The sequence below is a fragment of the Pecten maximus genome, chromosome 5, assembly GCF_902652985.1.
Source record: "Pecten maximus chromosome 5, xPecMax1.1, whole genome shotgun sequence".
In the NCBI taxonomy this organism is placed as follows: Eukaryota; Metazoa; Mollusca; class Bivalvia; order Pectinida; family Pectinidae; genus Pecten; species Pecten maximus.
This window is the reverse complement of record NC_047019.1, coordinates 18,495,068-18,510,162: the sequence shown is the minus strand read 5'-3', so window position 1 is coordinate 18,510,162 and position 15,095 is coordinate 18,495,068. Positions and strand designations below refer to the sequence as shown.

At 33.0% G+C, this 15,095-nt stretch overlaps 1 protein-coding gene across 1 annotated transcript; it reads left to right on the top strand.

The window, feature by feature from the left end:
* The first annotated feature begins 857 nt into the window (after positions 1–857).
* Positions 858–14,587, top strand: LOC117327400 (dehydrogenase/reductase SDR family member on chromosome X-like). Its single transcript, XM_033884354.1, has 8 exons — positions 858–1,825; positions 6,753–6,838; positions 7,932–8,139; positions 10,023–10,057; positions 10,844–11,038; positions 11,752–11,905; positions 12,288–12,420; positions 13,073–14,587. The coding sequence occupies exons 1-8, from the start codon at positions 1,750–1,752 to the stop codon at positions 13,206–13,208; spliced, it is 1,023 nt and encodes a 340-aa protein (XP_033740245.1). The 5' UTR covers positions 858–1,749; the 3' UTR covers positions 13,209–14,587.
* The last annotated feature ends 508 nt before the right edge of the window (positions 14,588–15,095 follow it).

The window sequence follows — 15,095 nt, the reverse complement described above, 5'->3', positions numbered from 1 at the left end:
TCTGAAATTGCAAAATGTTTCAATTTAATTAACTTTAATCTTAACTAGTAATACAATGCTTAATTTATGTTCATAAAGCAGTGAATGAATTCATCTGGTGTACCGTTTCTTGTGTAATACGCCATTCTAATAGCAATGTATCATACAAGTACATATATATAATTATATGTATACATATAATGATAACAAAATAATAAATAGAAACATTGCATTATTGTATCTATGCAAGGTATATCTTTGACCACGCGTACATACCAAAAGTTCTGTGTAGCGTTAAGAAAACGTATAGATCTATGTTAATAAGCAGACGTTAAAATCATGCACGCTTACTAGATGTATTTATATTTCACGGGCTTTGGTTTTGTCGAAAGGACATATTGATTTGCTACAGTTTGAACCATTATCTTTTAATTGTGTTACCCGAACAGCACGTTGCTGTACAAATTCAATTTATTCCAGAAACAAACAGGATAATAACAAAGAAACATTTGCATATTGTAATTGACATGTATGTTGATATAAACGTACAGCCTAAACAATGCTGTTCACAACTATGGAATACAATAACAATGAGCAAGCAGGAACCAATTATACAACTAAAAGATTCGTCACGGACCATGAATTACACGATTACATTTTAATATTTCATGTCAAAGAATTGATGTCATTTTGTGCCAGGCGGATATGTTATATATAACGTTTCCGTGAATGATACGGCGATATTGTATAGTATTGTTGGTTGGAGGGGGGGGGGGGGGGGGGGGGGGGGGGGGGGGGGGGCCCTCGGGAATGATGTGTGGTGGTGGTGGTGGTGGTGGTAGGTTTTCTATGTACACTGATAGTGTTAAAGACTAATATTACTTTAGTGAGAGGCTAGAGATGAATCCAACGCACAACACCTATATGGAAATATAAGGAAAGGGTACCTTATATATACTTTACACCACTGTTCTAAAGGTTTTGAAGATACACATTTTTGATCATCTGTTACGTATCTAAACCTGCCGTGCATGGCATTTCTTATGAAAACAATGCCTATGTGATACTCGTATCTTGTATCACACATCCGACTGAACAGACATAATCATTATTAAAGGTCAAAGATGAAATAATACAAAGGTAAAAGAAAGTATATTCAAAATGCATTATTTCCTCCAAGTCAATCAGTCCCAACCCTGGTCAAACTGAAGGACACATTATCTGGCATTGATCGAACTGACATTACGCGTTGAGAGTAATCAGGTATTTCTTATAGCCCGTCTGAAGTGTGATGCTGCTTTGTTAATGGGCAAACGAACATATTTGAAGACTGTTCGATATTGCTATGTTAAATCGTCAAGCTGGTTTTATTAATAGCAGAAGAGCTTGTATTGCTACCGAATCAACTCACCGGTCAATACCTGAAGTGGTCTCTAATTATTGTGGCCATAAACTATGCATTGACCCATAGCTACAAGACCACGGATCCAAGTGGTATTAGACGAATGAATGTTCCGTGGCGCTGGTTAAACCTCCAATGGGATCTCTTCTTAATAATCCGTTATAGCAGTTGACTGAACACATTTGTGATCGGCGTATTAGACCCACCTGTACAGTGTGCCAATGAACAGTGTATTGCCTTCCGTGTAAAGCTCTGTGTTTACTGCTGGTATCCCAGGTGTATATTGGAACATATATAATACAGGAGGTGAGAGAGGATGGAACACAGGTGACATCGGGACTAAGGAGTTCGCTAATAAGGAAATCGACATGGGGCCCCGGGCCAGTATCCCATTAGTTGCCCTCCCAAGGGACTATGTGGTGATCGTGACCGGAGGAGACACAGGTAAGTCTGTTTACCTGTGACATTGATATAGTTACCCCTTACAATGGTCACGATTTATACGTATACTACTGACTTTAAATAGTTGTACATCAATACAGTTTATACAGTTTACATTAAGAGATATATTCGGTTTGTTAAATCATGCATCAATATTTACTTTACATTTCGAAAGTTCATTGTCAGGAAACAGCTGAAAATGTCAAATCAAGACCATAGACTTCTCCTTGACACGTCTTGTCAAGCTTGTGTCTATTTAATTACTAGAACCTAAATACCCATGAAGATTTCAATACCTTGGTGTGTGCCTTTATCTAGAGTGTTGTAACAGACAAACCTTACGTGACCTGTATACGTCCCCGGTCTATTCATATGTAAACTGTAGGGAAATACTGTTTAATCTAAAGTTGTTACTGATATATTATTAGGAACCAAAAATGACAATGTATTCCCTACATACAAGTATGTCAATTGTGCTAGTCATGTGTATTGTTACAATTCTCGCCTACTTTTAGTGATGTTTCGATAATGTGACAGGTTCTACTATAGAGTTCAAGGAGTCCTCAATAGCAATTAGCCATGTTCACGAACGTGTAAATCAAAAGATCAATGTGTATATTATCAAAAGTTGACAAGCCTTATAACATTTCTTCCACGTGAATTGTTCAATAAATAATCTACCCCACAACCTGAATCGTAGTAGTTTTGCAATAGGTTCCAATACTGCCATGAATATTCAAAAGTCAAGCTTACACTTGATTATGGTGTTCATTAATCAGTCTTAAATTTAAAATCGCAATTTGATATACATATTAGAGACTATAATGCAACGTAGCGTAATTTTCATCACTTGGCATCTATTTAAATACATTTGTGTATTCTTTTTGACAGCGACCATCGTGATAAAGAAAGGTTAATTTCATGAAAGGTATAAAAATGAAAATCCTCATATCTATCAACAGAACTAACTCAGAATGTCCTGTTATTACATTCCTTTACTTATAGAAAGAATGCTCCTATTAGGACAATCCTTTTTAAAGACGCATGACTGGCAATATCATCATATTAAATCTTTTAATGTTTTCTATCTTCACTAGCCTTTTTGGAAAAGACTGTATATCATATTGTTTTTTGTTCAGTTCTTTCGTTCCAATAGATCATCTTGTTAATGCTACAAATTATAAAAGTTTTTTAAATCAAGAATAACAGTAAGGACAATCTTAGAAATACGAAAAATCTTGTAAAACGTATTCAATATGGTATAATAGTAAGTATTAATCGTATATAAATGGGGAACAAAAGTTTGGTGAGGGACCCATTATCAACAAAACAGTATACGTGACATAAACGTACTATCATATATGGTATTTGAACATAAATATATCATCTTTAAATCAGCTATCCATACATGGACCGACAAACATCCGCAACAATTGAGATCCTTTACAACACTGACAAGTCGAAAGCCTTTCTCCAGTTCTAAAATATTATTGTTTCTTATTGTATTAAGGACGCATAGTCAGTAGAAATTAAAAATAAATAAACAAATTTGGAATATGTTGGAGAGACAAAAACATTTTTGAAGCTCCTTTATAGATTTAAAACATACCGATTAAAACTATTTTCTACATAGGAATGGCATACAAACAAACCTAGAGTATGGGACATGCTAACCAAACCGTAATTCTAACATGAAATCGATAAAAAGAGGCTATACAATGAACACATGAAGATCATCTTTCTGTTTCAATTTGAGATAATGTCCAGTTCGTACAATATATTTTACACTTAGACCAGTCAATTACTGTGGGTTTTAATGGAGGCGAAGGGTGACCGTGGCTTATATTTATCCTTTATGTGAAAGGTGAATGAAATATGAACTTAATCCATTGCCACTGCCTTTAAAGATTTTCATATGACTCAAGTAGATTTTAAAGTATTTACATTCCAAATCACTCTTAATGTATTTGTTCGTGTTTTCGTAATGCTGCCTATATTATGGCAAAGTTCCATTTGACTGTATGTCTCGATTACAATAAACTATTCTGTCAGTAATATTCAAAAGCAAAACACAATACAAATATGAATTATTCATGATGTATCATGATTATTTTCAAAATCATGCTTTCGCAAAAATCTTATTAAAGCTGACATATTAATGTATTGATATATGATTAAATTACTAAATTGTATTCATTTGACAGTTTCGAACTGATCGTCTCATAATTTATACACATTAAAAACAAACAACAACAAAAATAAATAAATGAAAAGAAAAAAAAGTAAATAAATAAAAATAAATGGAAGGCAGCTTTAGGTATACTCTGAACACCAAACCTCATGATATACATATTCACCAATGGACTGAAACGGACAAAACTACTTGAGGATATTCGTACACGTACACTGTGTTCCCAACTAACAAAGACCAGCTATAAATACAAAACCCTTCTAATGCCTGTTCAGTGACCCCTGTACTGCCAATGAATACAAGTAAACATTAAGGCATTTCATGACGTATATTGGTACGCCAAACATTTTGTTTAAAGAGACTATATATAGTGTCAATAAGATGACTATAACGAACTTCTTTCTTACAATGTAACACAAAATAATTGTCAGTTTACTTTCAAACTGTTTCGTATACCTAACGACCATTTCTATTCTTATCGCCAATGTAGCGTTCCTTATAAGAAACTCCGAGCTATATTTTTCTGATATGAAAACATTATAACTGTGTGAACTGTTTTATTATTCTTTGTGCTGTGTCATTGATATAGTGTATAGTTAATCATTTTAGTTGATGCATTTTGTTACGTTATCTCACTGTAGAAGATCCCCATCATTTGAGTTGCAACTGTGCTATATTTCGTCGTCTCTGTGGTTAAATCCGCCTTTGTATGCTCTTAGGGATATGTGGTATGCAGTGTCATTGTTTAGTTGATGTATAATTGTAGATCGCGTTAATATGGTATATGTTGTCCTTGTTCGTTGATTATGTGGTATATCTGATGCTGTGGTATATTGAAATAATGTGTTGTGCATTATACTTGTACGGTTAGTAATTTTCTAACACTGGTAACTTGTATATTGACATGGTAGTGTCTTTAGTCTAAGCGTTTACAGTGCACTATCTTGTGTGTTAGCTGTTATAGAGTATCTTTTGTCCTTGTGGTTTAACATACTGGTTTGGTTTTTCATTCTAATTTGTGGTACTACTATTGTAGTGTATATGATTTGCCACAATGGTATATTTTATCTTGTGCGGTTTATTTTGACTTGTGTGTTGAACTACGTTACATTTTGTCTTGTGTAGTTTCTTTGACATACGTGTTGAGCTATGGTTCATTTTCATCCATAATTTGTGTTCTGTCTGTTACTGCTATGGTATATTTGATACATATATTTGAGGCTTTTCCCCTTAAATTATCATTTCAATGTCCATCTGATGTCCATTCCTTTACAAATACACACTGGTGACGGAAAACAGTCATATCAAATAGTATTCAATATCCACACTGCATGCTATACAGACGCTAAAATGAATGTAAAAACCAAATTCTCTGGGTTTCCGGGCTGTTATTCTAATCGATATCTAGCTACGTTTACGTGCAGTTCAACGCTGTGTCGGAAACTAAATAACAGTATTGATTTCGGGAAACAAACTAATTCTATCAACATGCATTTGCAATAATGTTTTTGAAGTGTTTCGATAAGCTGAATTCATTGAGCGGATACATCTTGTTGAGTGATCCGTCGCCTGATAAATCCTAAAGTGCCTTTTATACTTCTCAATGTTTAATGTTCAAAATCAATAATAAACGTACATGTTCGACGTACCGTGTTCCGTGATATATCGGCGAGTGAAATAGAACGCGTGGTATTGCGCTTTAAATATGCTTCACTGTTACAATTCATTACATACTTATTCCACAATATTTACATTTTGGTGGCAAAGCCACGATATACACTAAGTAAAAAGATTTGCAGTCTATGTGACCGTAATTGACACCCAAAACGTGACATCAATCCATGCCGCACATGAATATATTCACCCACCGGAACTACAATGTAACTAACGTAAATCGTTTTTCATGTTAATTAAAAAGTATCAAAAAGACATTTTATACAATATAGTTACACAAATAATAAAACAAAAATTGAACAGACTGTGTTTTTTTTTCGTATTATTTCAATGCACTTTTTTGTTTGCCAATCTGAACGTGACAATTGAATTTTGAAAAAATAGGCTGTTCTATTTGTCGAGCCCCATTGACGAAATCGCTGAATATTGGTATTTTTTATGCTAACTCAATTCTAATTTTCAAAAATAACAAAACGAATATGTCTAGAATGTAAATATAAGCATTAAACTGTCTTTTTTGGTGTCTTTGGTCGATATACAATGTACATGTAGATGCCAGAGCTTTGCAAACAAACATGTCATATTGTGCTAGCGCACAATATGACGTTTGTTTGCAAAGCTCTGGCATCTATATCGACCATAGACACCAAAAAAGACAGTTTAATCCTTAACTAAATATTTGAATTGTTAGTATTGAAATTACTGTTATACGAAGAACAAAACAAAAAAAGACACACAGATCACCTGTACGTTGTTAATCATGTAACAGCGAAAATAACGGAAATTTCAAAATGTTCATTACATATGAATTCTCAATGCCTTATTTCAGATTTTGATATCTCCACAGTGTCAATATTCGATTTAAATCTATTTCTTATAATGCCGCATTTTTAACATGAAAATAATTCATTAACATGGACTTTCCCCAATGAGGCAGACTTGCTTCGTTGGAGGGTAATATGGCGGTATTATAGGCATTATTATGCAATGAAGCTTAAGTAACCTTCTCATGATCTTTGATCTTTTTTTATTGATTATTAATTAATTTATCTATTTATTTGACAGGTATCGGCTATGAGACTGCCAAGTTTATCGCCATGATGGGGCCAACGGTTATTGTAGCGTGCCGTTCAAAAGACAAGGCTGAAAGGGTAACTCTTGATAAAGTTTGGCACTGTCATGTGCATTGCTCTTGCCATTACAGGACTGTGTGTATTAATCACCTGTTTCAACACAGTACCCTTTGTTACGGTCATGTTAAATAATTTGCATTTAATTACATAAAAAATGGTTATTCCACGAATATGGTATCAATATATCTGTTCCATGTGCATTCATGCACTTATCCTGTATTGATACTGTCATTCATTGTCCAGCGCATCAACATTCCATTCTGCTAGAATACTTATGGTCATAGGTAGATTGGAGATAAATATAACTGGAATGTTTCCGCGAGGATACCAGGAAATCTTTTACAACCCAGATATTTCAGATAAATAACCCGGACTTCAGCGCGAATTCAAGATGCAAAGTATTATCAAATATCATTCATTATTTCATGATTGTATCAAGTTATACTAATATACCTTAGAACTTGTACAATACATTTTGATCAAAATTCCAGATTATTTATTGAAAGAGAATGACAAATCAAAGAACAACTAAATAAAAAACAATTCCACGAAATCAATCTGGATTCCATGAAAACCGGCATCCATTACGCAATACGTGGTCTAGTTGTGTTAGTCTCAGTTACATTGTATCTGATTAGTGATCCAAGAATAATTCATATTTGATAACTATATCTACAATTTGAATGAACACAAAGAACGATGATTTTGTATCTTCAGATATAGGCGTTTCTAATATCACCAATAATACTAATTATGATATATGATGCTTTTGTCCAAGTAAGAAATGTCGATACAATTGCGCCTTACTGAACTCTACTGTATATAGTAATATGATTTATGAATATAAATATATTGTGTCGCACTTACATGTACATTCATATATTTCTGAAATAGTTGTCAACTTCTTGCATTCACATACAGTAGTTAAATTGAATATGACTATAAGATGTGTTTTCGTGCATTTAGTTAAGAGCACTCAATCATTTTATTTATTTATTAATTTATTTTTATTTGCTATTTTTTTAAACAAAGATCATTTTCATCGGAGGAGTGTTAATCACACGCTACTTTAAAAAGCTTTATTGTATTTCTACTGTAATATTTTACATAGGCATTCGAACAAATGAATGAGGAATTCCAGCAAGAAAAAGAAAACTTAACACAGAATATCATCAGCGATGATCGTCTGAGTCTGGAGTTTGCAAAGTTGGACCTAGCTAGTCTTAAATCAACAATGGATTTTGTGGAGAACTTTAAAGCATCCGGTAGAAAACTGCACGTGCTTATCTGTAACGCAGGGGTTATGATGTCAGAAGAGAGTAAGTATCGGATTAAAACCTGAGGGTCAGGTTAATTATATACATGAATAGTTTTCAGTGATGTATTGGAGGATATATGAATTGTTTCGTTATATTGTCAAATTCCATAATACCTTGTGCGAGATCGTGTTAAGGAGTTTAAATGTTTGTTTGTTTGTTTATTTAATGTATTGACCCATGTAAGGTCATTATTATTATCAGGTAGGGGTATCCTAGTAGTAGCCGGGTAGGACATGTCTATTTTAAAAGGTACGAAATGTCTACATGAAAATGTACGACAATATGTATATTTTAAAAGGTACGAAATGTCTACATGAAAATGTACGACAATATGTATATTTTAAAAGGTACGAAATGTCTTGTTTAAAGCATACGAGTTGTATAGTTTAAAATGTACGAGATGTCTGCATTAAAAAGGTACGGAATGTCTTCTTTAGAAAGGTACGATATGTCAAGTTTGAAACATACGATATGTATAGTTTAAAAGGTACGAATGGTCTACTTTAAAAATGTACAAAATGTCTATAAAGGTACGAAATTATTATTCGTATATTTCGTTATTGTTCTTGAATTTTCTGTTTCCACATGAATACAATTCAGTTCCTGTTTGTGGTGGCCATTCTATTTTAAATTCTTTGTTTTTTGTGTGATGTACCCGTAATACAGCATTTTATTTTGTTAACATGGTAACATGGTGACAATATGACGTCATATTTTCGAATCAAAGTAAAAGTTGTTAATATCATTCGTACATGGGCATGTGATGACTGATATATGATACAAAAGGTTGAATTCATTAAACATTAATACTTCCGCTTTAAGATGTCATGAAATGTAGCTATGCATTATCAATGATATATAAGGCATTTTCATGATGTGTATGATCTATGAGACAAACAATTTTTGCTTTCAAGGAAACAAATATAATTATCGCTGAAGCGTCACTGAAGAACAAACTTCATAAAAGATATAAAAAAAAACATATTTCAAACTAAGCCTTCAGATTGCTAGACGACGAGGATATGTTTGAATATTCAAATGCTTGTTCCTGTGTGTAGTGCACAGTGGATATTTTACTTGTAAATTTTTGAAAACAAGTGCGAACTATACGCGAATAGTTTTGATACATTATATCCATATGGATATGGTGAATTATTTTACAATTGAAGACTACGGATGACTGATGCTTAGAGTTTTATCAATATCGGTATTTTTACTAGACAAGCAGTGGGCAATAACATATGTACTACAATACTCGAACGTCGACACTAACGGAATACGACACTACATATCTATTCATTTTGATGGAAGGCTCTAAATAATTCACGTACAGAATGCGCATACTGATGTCGAAACCTGACTGGTTCATACTGTACAAATGTACTGATTACACAAATAAGTATAGAGTTCAGTTTGTTAATCAGATGGTGGGGTGTAATTTCAACATCCTTTTATTGGGATGAATTTGGATTCGATCCAGATTTAAAAAAATTTGAAATGGGCAATTTATACTACTAACCGTGCCATATTTAATTTATATATGCTTTTTGTCCCGATTGATTATATTGCATGTTTGTACGGTTCTGGTCATAATGGATGCAGTACACATAGGTAATGTTATCATAAGATTGTATAGAGAACACACACGTAAATAACTCTTGAGTTTTTTTAGTTAAGCTATAAATACATTATAAATCCCGAACATTTGATAAAGCTACAAATTGGTGACCAATTGTATGGGAATTCCGAAAGGAATTGATGAAAAACTGGAGAAATGTTAACCTCTATGAGAGGTGGGTTATAGCTTGAACACTGTTTTATACATTTTGATGCTGGGTACTTTTTTTCAATATGATCTTACAGACAATACTTTTGTTTTGTAGTTGTGACAGAAGATAATTACGAGTTGACATACCAGGTAAGACAATTCACTTTGTTTGTTTTTAGAATAAAATTTTTAAAGTATGGAAATTTAGTGACTCATACGCAGACGACCTATATCACCTTATTTAACAGAGGAAAACAAATACGTCCGATGTTTCGAATATCAATATCTAGTCTTTTTAAAGCATCAAAAGAACTATCAATAATGAATAAAAGGTATCAATTTTCATTTAGCGGTATGCTTGATAAACACCGTCCTGATGCGTGTGTTTATGACGTTTACTGATAAATATTTATGTTCATACCTGATAGGACATGTACTATAAAACGTGAGTCAATATTGATTAGAAAAATGGCTGAATGGCGATGTGACGATGGTAATCAAATATAGATAATACGAGACAATTTATTGAAGCAAGCTGGCTTCTTTTTTCCAAGTCATTCCCATTATAACAGTAGGTTCATTTGAGTTCATGAAATTACCAAAAAGAATATCAAACTATTTCAATTTCCTATTATACTAGGTAAATAACCAACTTACGTTAAGCTGCATTTAAAGTTCACTCTTCAATTGACAAAAAATAAACGAATGAATCATTATCTAGACTGCTATCATCTTGGACAGTGTCAGTATGTCTTGCTCTAGCAAATATGATATTTGCAAGGTCCTTTATGTCATATACAAACCAGTATTTATCTTTTTATTTATTTATTTTCTGTTTATTTGCACAAATTATAAATGGTTTACCCATAACTTTAGAATCACTTTTTTCTGTTGAATCAAATTTGAAAATTTCATGTTGTACGTTTTCAATTTTAGGTCAATTACCTCAGCCAGTTTCTGATTATGGCACATTTTCTCCCGATCATGAAAACGTCCGGAAATGACGTCAGAATTGTACTGGTGTCGAGTGCGGCACATAAGCACTGTCACTATGATCCGAACTACGCGGCTGGTGAAAGGATGAAGAATCATGATCCCCTACAATGTTACAGTAATACAAAGTTGTATCAGGTAAAATATCAAACACACAATTTACTTTCTATGGAATAATGTCATCATTATAAATATATATATACATATTTAAATTTGCATTACGTTTGGCGTCATAAATATTCTTTAGAATTATTTAATCATTCCAGTGATTTGAGGATGAACAGTTTTGCAATAAATCAAAGTATGACTATGATAATATAATCGTACTAATCGTTCGCCTAGATATTAGTGCATCGACAATTTTAGGAAGTATTAATGCATTAAATAGTGACTATAGTTTAACGTTTAACCTCTGCTACTTTTAAACATAATACACTGTATAATAAAATGTAGCATCTGATCACAGTGTAATAAAACTATTCTCTTTGTTTTGATGTTTTAAATCTCCAAGAGAAAATGGCAGCGTTCATTACTATTACAACCACAATGCCGAGGTCAAAATATGATTATCTCGAGAGAAATCACGTGACGACAAGAATAAAATATCCTAAGTATCTTTCGAATGCAAAAATAGTAAAAGCAAAGAAATGTGAGCCACAATATCAGCAATTACATAATAACAATTAGCGTGAAATTTACATTATAATGAAAAATCTGAGGATAATCATAGAGTGGAATATTCATGTAGAATTTGCCATATCTACATATTTCTGACAATTACTCATTCAGAACACATTTTCGTGGTATTCTTTCATCTCCTGTTGACACGTGAGTATTTGTTTTCCCTGCAGATAATGCAGATGTATAGCATTGACCGGATGTTGGAGAAGACACATGTCGAGTTGTATAGTGTACATCCGGGTTATGTGTCCAAGGATCTCTACCGGCGGAATCGTCACTTTGGATCCAAGTTCAACTGCTACCGGTGTTGTCTGAAATGTTTATGTGAGTTACATACGTTAATACGTTTTAAACAATTGAACGAGTAATTTCTTTAACAAGGTGAGATTTTTAGAAGTATATGAAATAATATAGATTGCATTAAAAACTATTTTTATCAAGATAAACTGACTGCCTAAATCTCATAGGATACATTTTCCATTTTTTTCCTCCAAATTCCCATAGTTAGAATCCTTTGAGCGATAACCTTGACCTTTGCAGATCTTAACTCTAAGTGAAGCGAATTGCCTGTAGATTTTTGAAATAATGGTTACCGAAGAGTAATCTCCCTTCATCCTCGAAGTTTCAATATACATATATTGAGAATTTTTAGGAACATCTTGTAATTTCATTACATACTGAGTGTCTAATCCTTTACGTTTTATAGGTATGATAAAAACACCTAGAAAAGGATCGGCAACGACAATATACGCTGCTGTGAGTCCCGAACTAAAGGGGCTGAGTCGGGCCTACTTCACACATTCACGTGACGCCGCCGAATTCCCTAGTCGCACCGCCAGGTACGTGTACTAATGAAGGCAATCGTTTGATAAAGAACATTACCTTTCATACCCGATAATTTAGTTTTACCGACGTATTGCAGATTCAGTATACACAAACGTTTATTCATAAAGCCACTGCTGTGAACGGGGATGTGACTACTTTATCCATAATACAAGCATACATATGTCTCCAGACATCGCTTTATTTCTTTTATTGTAAATTGTAAACTCTCTATTTCTGGATCTAAATAAGGCCTGTTTACCGCGTTAAATCCGTCATCTAAATGTCTTTCCATACGCCAATCACTTCTCTTTCTTGTCATCAGGATTATAAATTACAAGTTGGCTGCGTGTTTGTGTATGATGACACAAATATGATCTAAATACTGATTTCATTATTTACTAATAAATATTGGTGGTAACTAACTTAAATTACTTCTAGTTAACTCTTACAAATAAACATCCATGTGACTTACATCGAACTTCCTGTTTCCAGTCAACTAACAAAAGTAAGAATGGTTGACATCTGTGCCACATGATAAAGATATAAAATACTATAATGTTTGTAATTAGGTCCATTTTGTAATGTATAATGGCATAGTATTATTCTTTTATGAAGGATCATTGCCTGATTTATCATATTATATTTGATGTTTTGCTGGTTTTTCAGAGACAGAGAGTTGCAGGACTATCTGCTGCAATGCACATTAGACAATCTGAGAGACCTACTTCCTGATGAATTTACTCGGGAAGCCCTCAGTACAGTGAAAAAGGCGAATACAAAATCAGGGTCATCAAATCACTGAATTAGCGGGTACCATTATGATATTGAACATACTAGCACTGAACTGAAGCCGTAAGGAAGGAAGTGATTTATATAACCTTATCATGGAAGTGCGTCGATGTCATTTGCAATACGAAATGGTTATATCCTGTGTGTGATTTGTTCCATTAATACTGTAGTTGAAATATACAGTTCAGATTATACTCATGAAACACAAAGGGGATATTAACTTTCTGTGTATGGTTTTGACGCTGTCATTCCACATGTTTGCTGTAATCTAACACTATAACTGTGCATAATTACAAAAGTTCATATATTAGTGCTATGTCATTTTGTCAACATCGTCAACAACATTATGTCTTGTGACTTCACCATTTCCAATTCTTTACCTTCTACCGACTTTCACAAGATGATGGCATAATGCAATGAAAGATCAATACATACTGAGACATTACGATGTTTCAAACATATTTAAGATCAATACATATTGATACATTGCGATGTTTCAAACATATCTCATTATATGCACGTGAAATTATCTCTTAATATTTTTTCTACTTTTTGTCATACGAATGTGTCACGTGAGTGCTTCCTAATGAGAATATCAAGATATAGGTCATTATTACGTCATATCTGGTCATATTTTTGAAATAACCCCACTGTTACATCATCGAAGCATTTGTTTGTTCTATCAGGACCATCTTAAAGCGAATGTCATTTCAGCTCGGTTGAAATTCAGTTAATATGATCACGTGGCAGTTTACAAAGTTAACCTTAGATGTATTTATCATCTGTGTTATTGTATTAACATTGTTTTAATTCCCGACTATCTACATGTTTAATGCAAAAGTAAAATATTAAATCATTATTTCTCCCGCCATTTTCATTGATCATATAATTTATTTAAGATTTGTACATGTATTACATTAAAATATTTTCTATTCCATTGTTTTATTTGATTTAGATAGATTACACATTCAATCTTTTTTCAAAGTCACCAACGCAATCCTGTTTCTTCTACAAAATTTACAGTTGCGATAAAAGCATATTTTCCTATTGTAAAAGTGTCAATTTAACAAAGTATTGAACAATAGAAAGTCTTGTATTATATCTCATTGGCAAGATATCACATTTAAAAACAATGGTAGCGATATAATAATCTACTTGATACGTGGTATGATATATCATATTGTATGGCATAATAACTTTGAAGTATAATTCATTACATAGCATAATAATCATATATCATAATAATTTTATAACATGACGCTTTTTGTAATATTGTATATTGCAACACATAAGACATGATACTGCAAAAACAATGTGTACCAAACAGGCTGTGATTTTTCGAACTTAATGTAATTGGAGTATTTTTGCAAAAGGAATAAAACCTCTGCTGAATATGTTGAGTTCATATAATTTTTTATCCATGAAGAAATGTACAAATTGAACACAAGTTCATCTTCAAGTTCTAAAGAATCAAGTTTTCACTGGAGTAATGAGTGATCGAGCAAAGTTACATGTCCGACAATATACTAAGTAGGTTGTTAAATCGTCAGGACTGGGTTTAGCCAAGCCTTTTATGTTACGATTTCCATCGTTACTTTAAGTTACTTTAAACAACCGTCCTAAGAAAACTCTGTATCATAAGCTATGCATAAAACAAATCGTAACTTAGGACAGCCTACAGCTAACCTTAAGTTGCGAATTTTCTTACTTTGCACATCTTAACACACGTAAAAAGTTCCCGGATCATACCTACACAATCTTCCTTAATTAAGTAAACTTATGAAAGCTTAAGTAAAACAGACAATTCAAAATTCAAATTTACACGTAAAGCAAATTAAGTTGAATTTTTTTGCTCGACTAAAGAAGCTTGGTAAAACTCAAGAGACATTTATCAAATGTA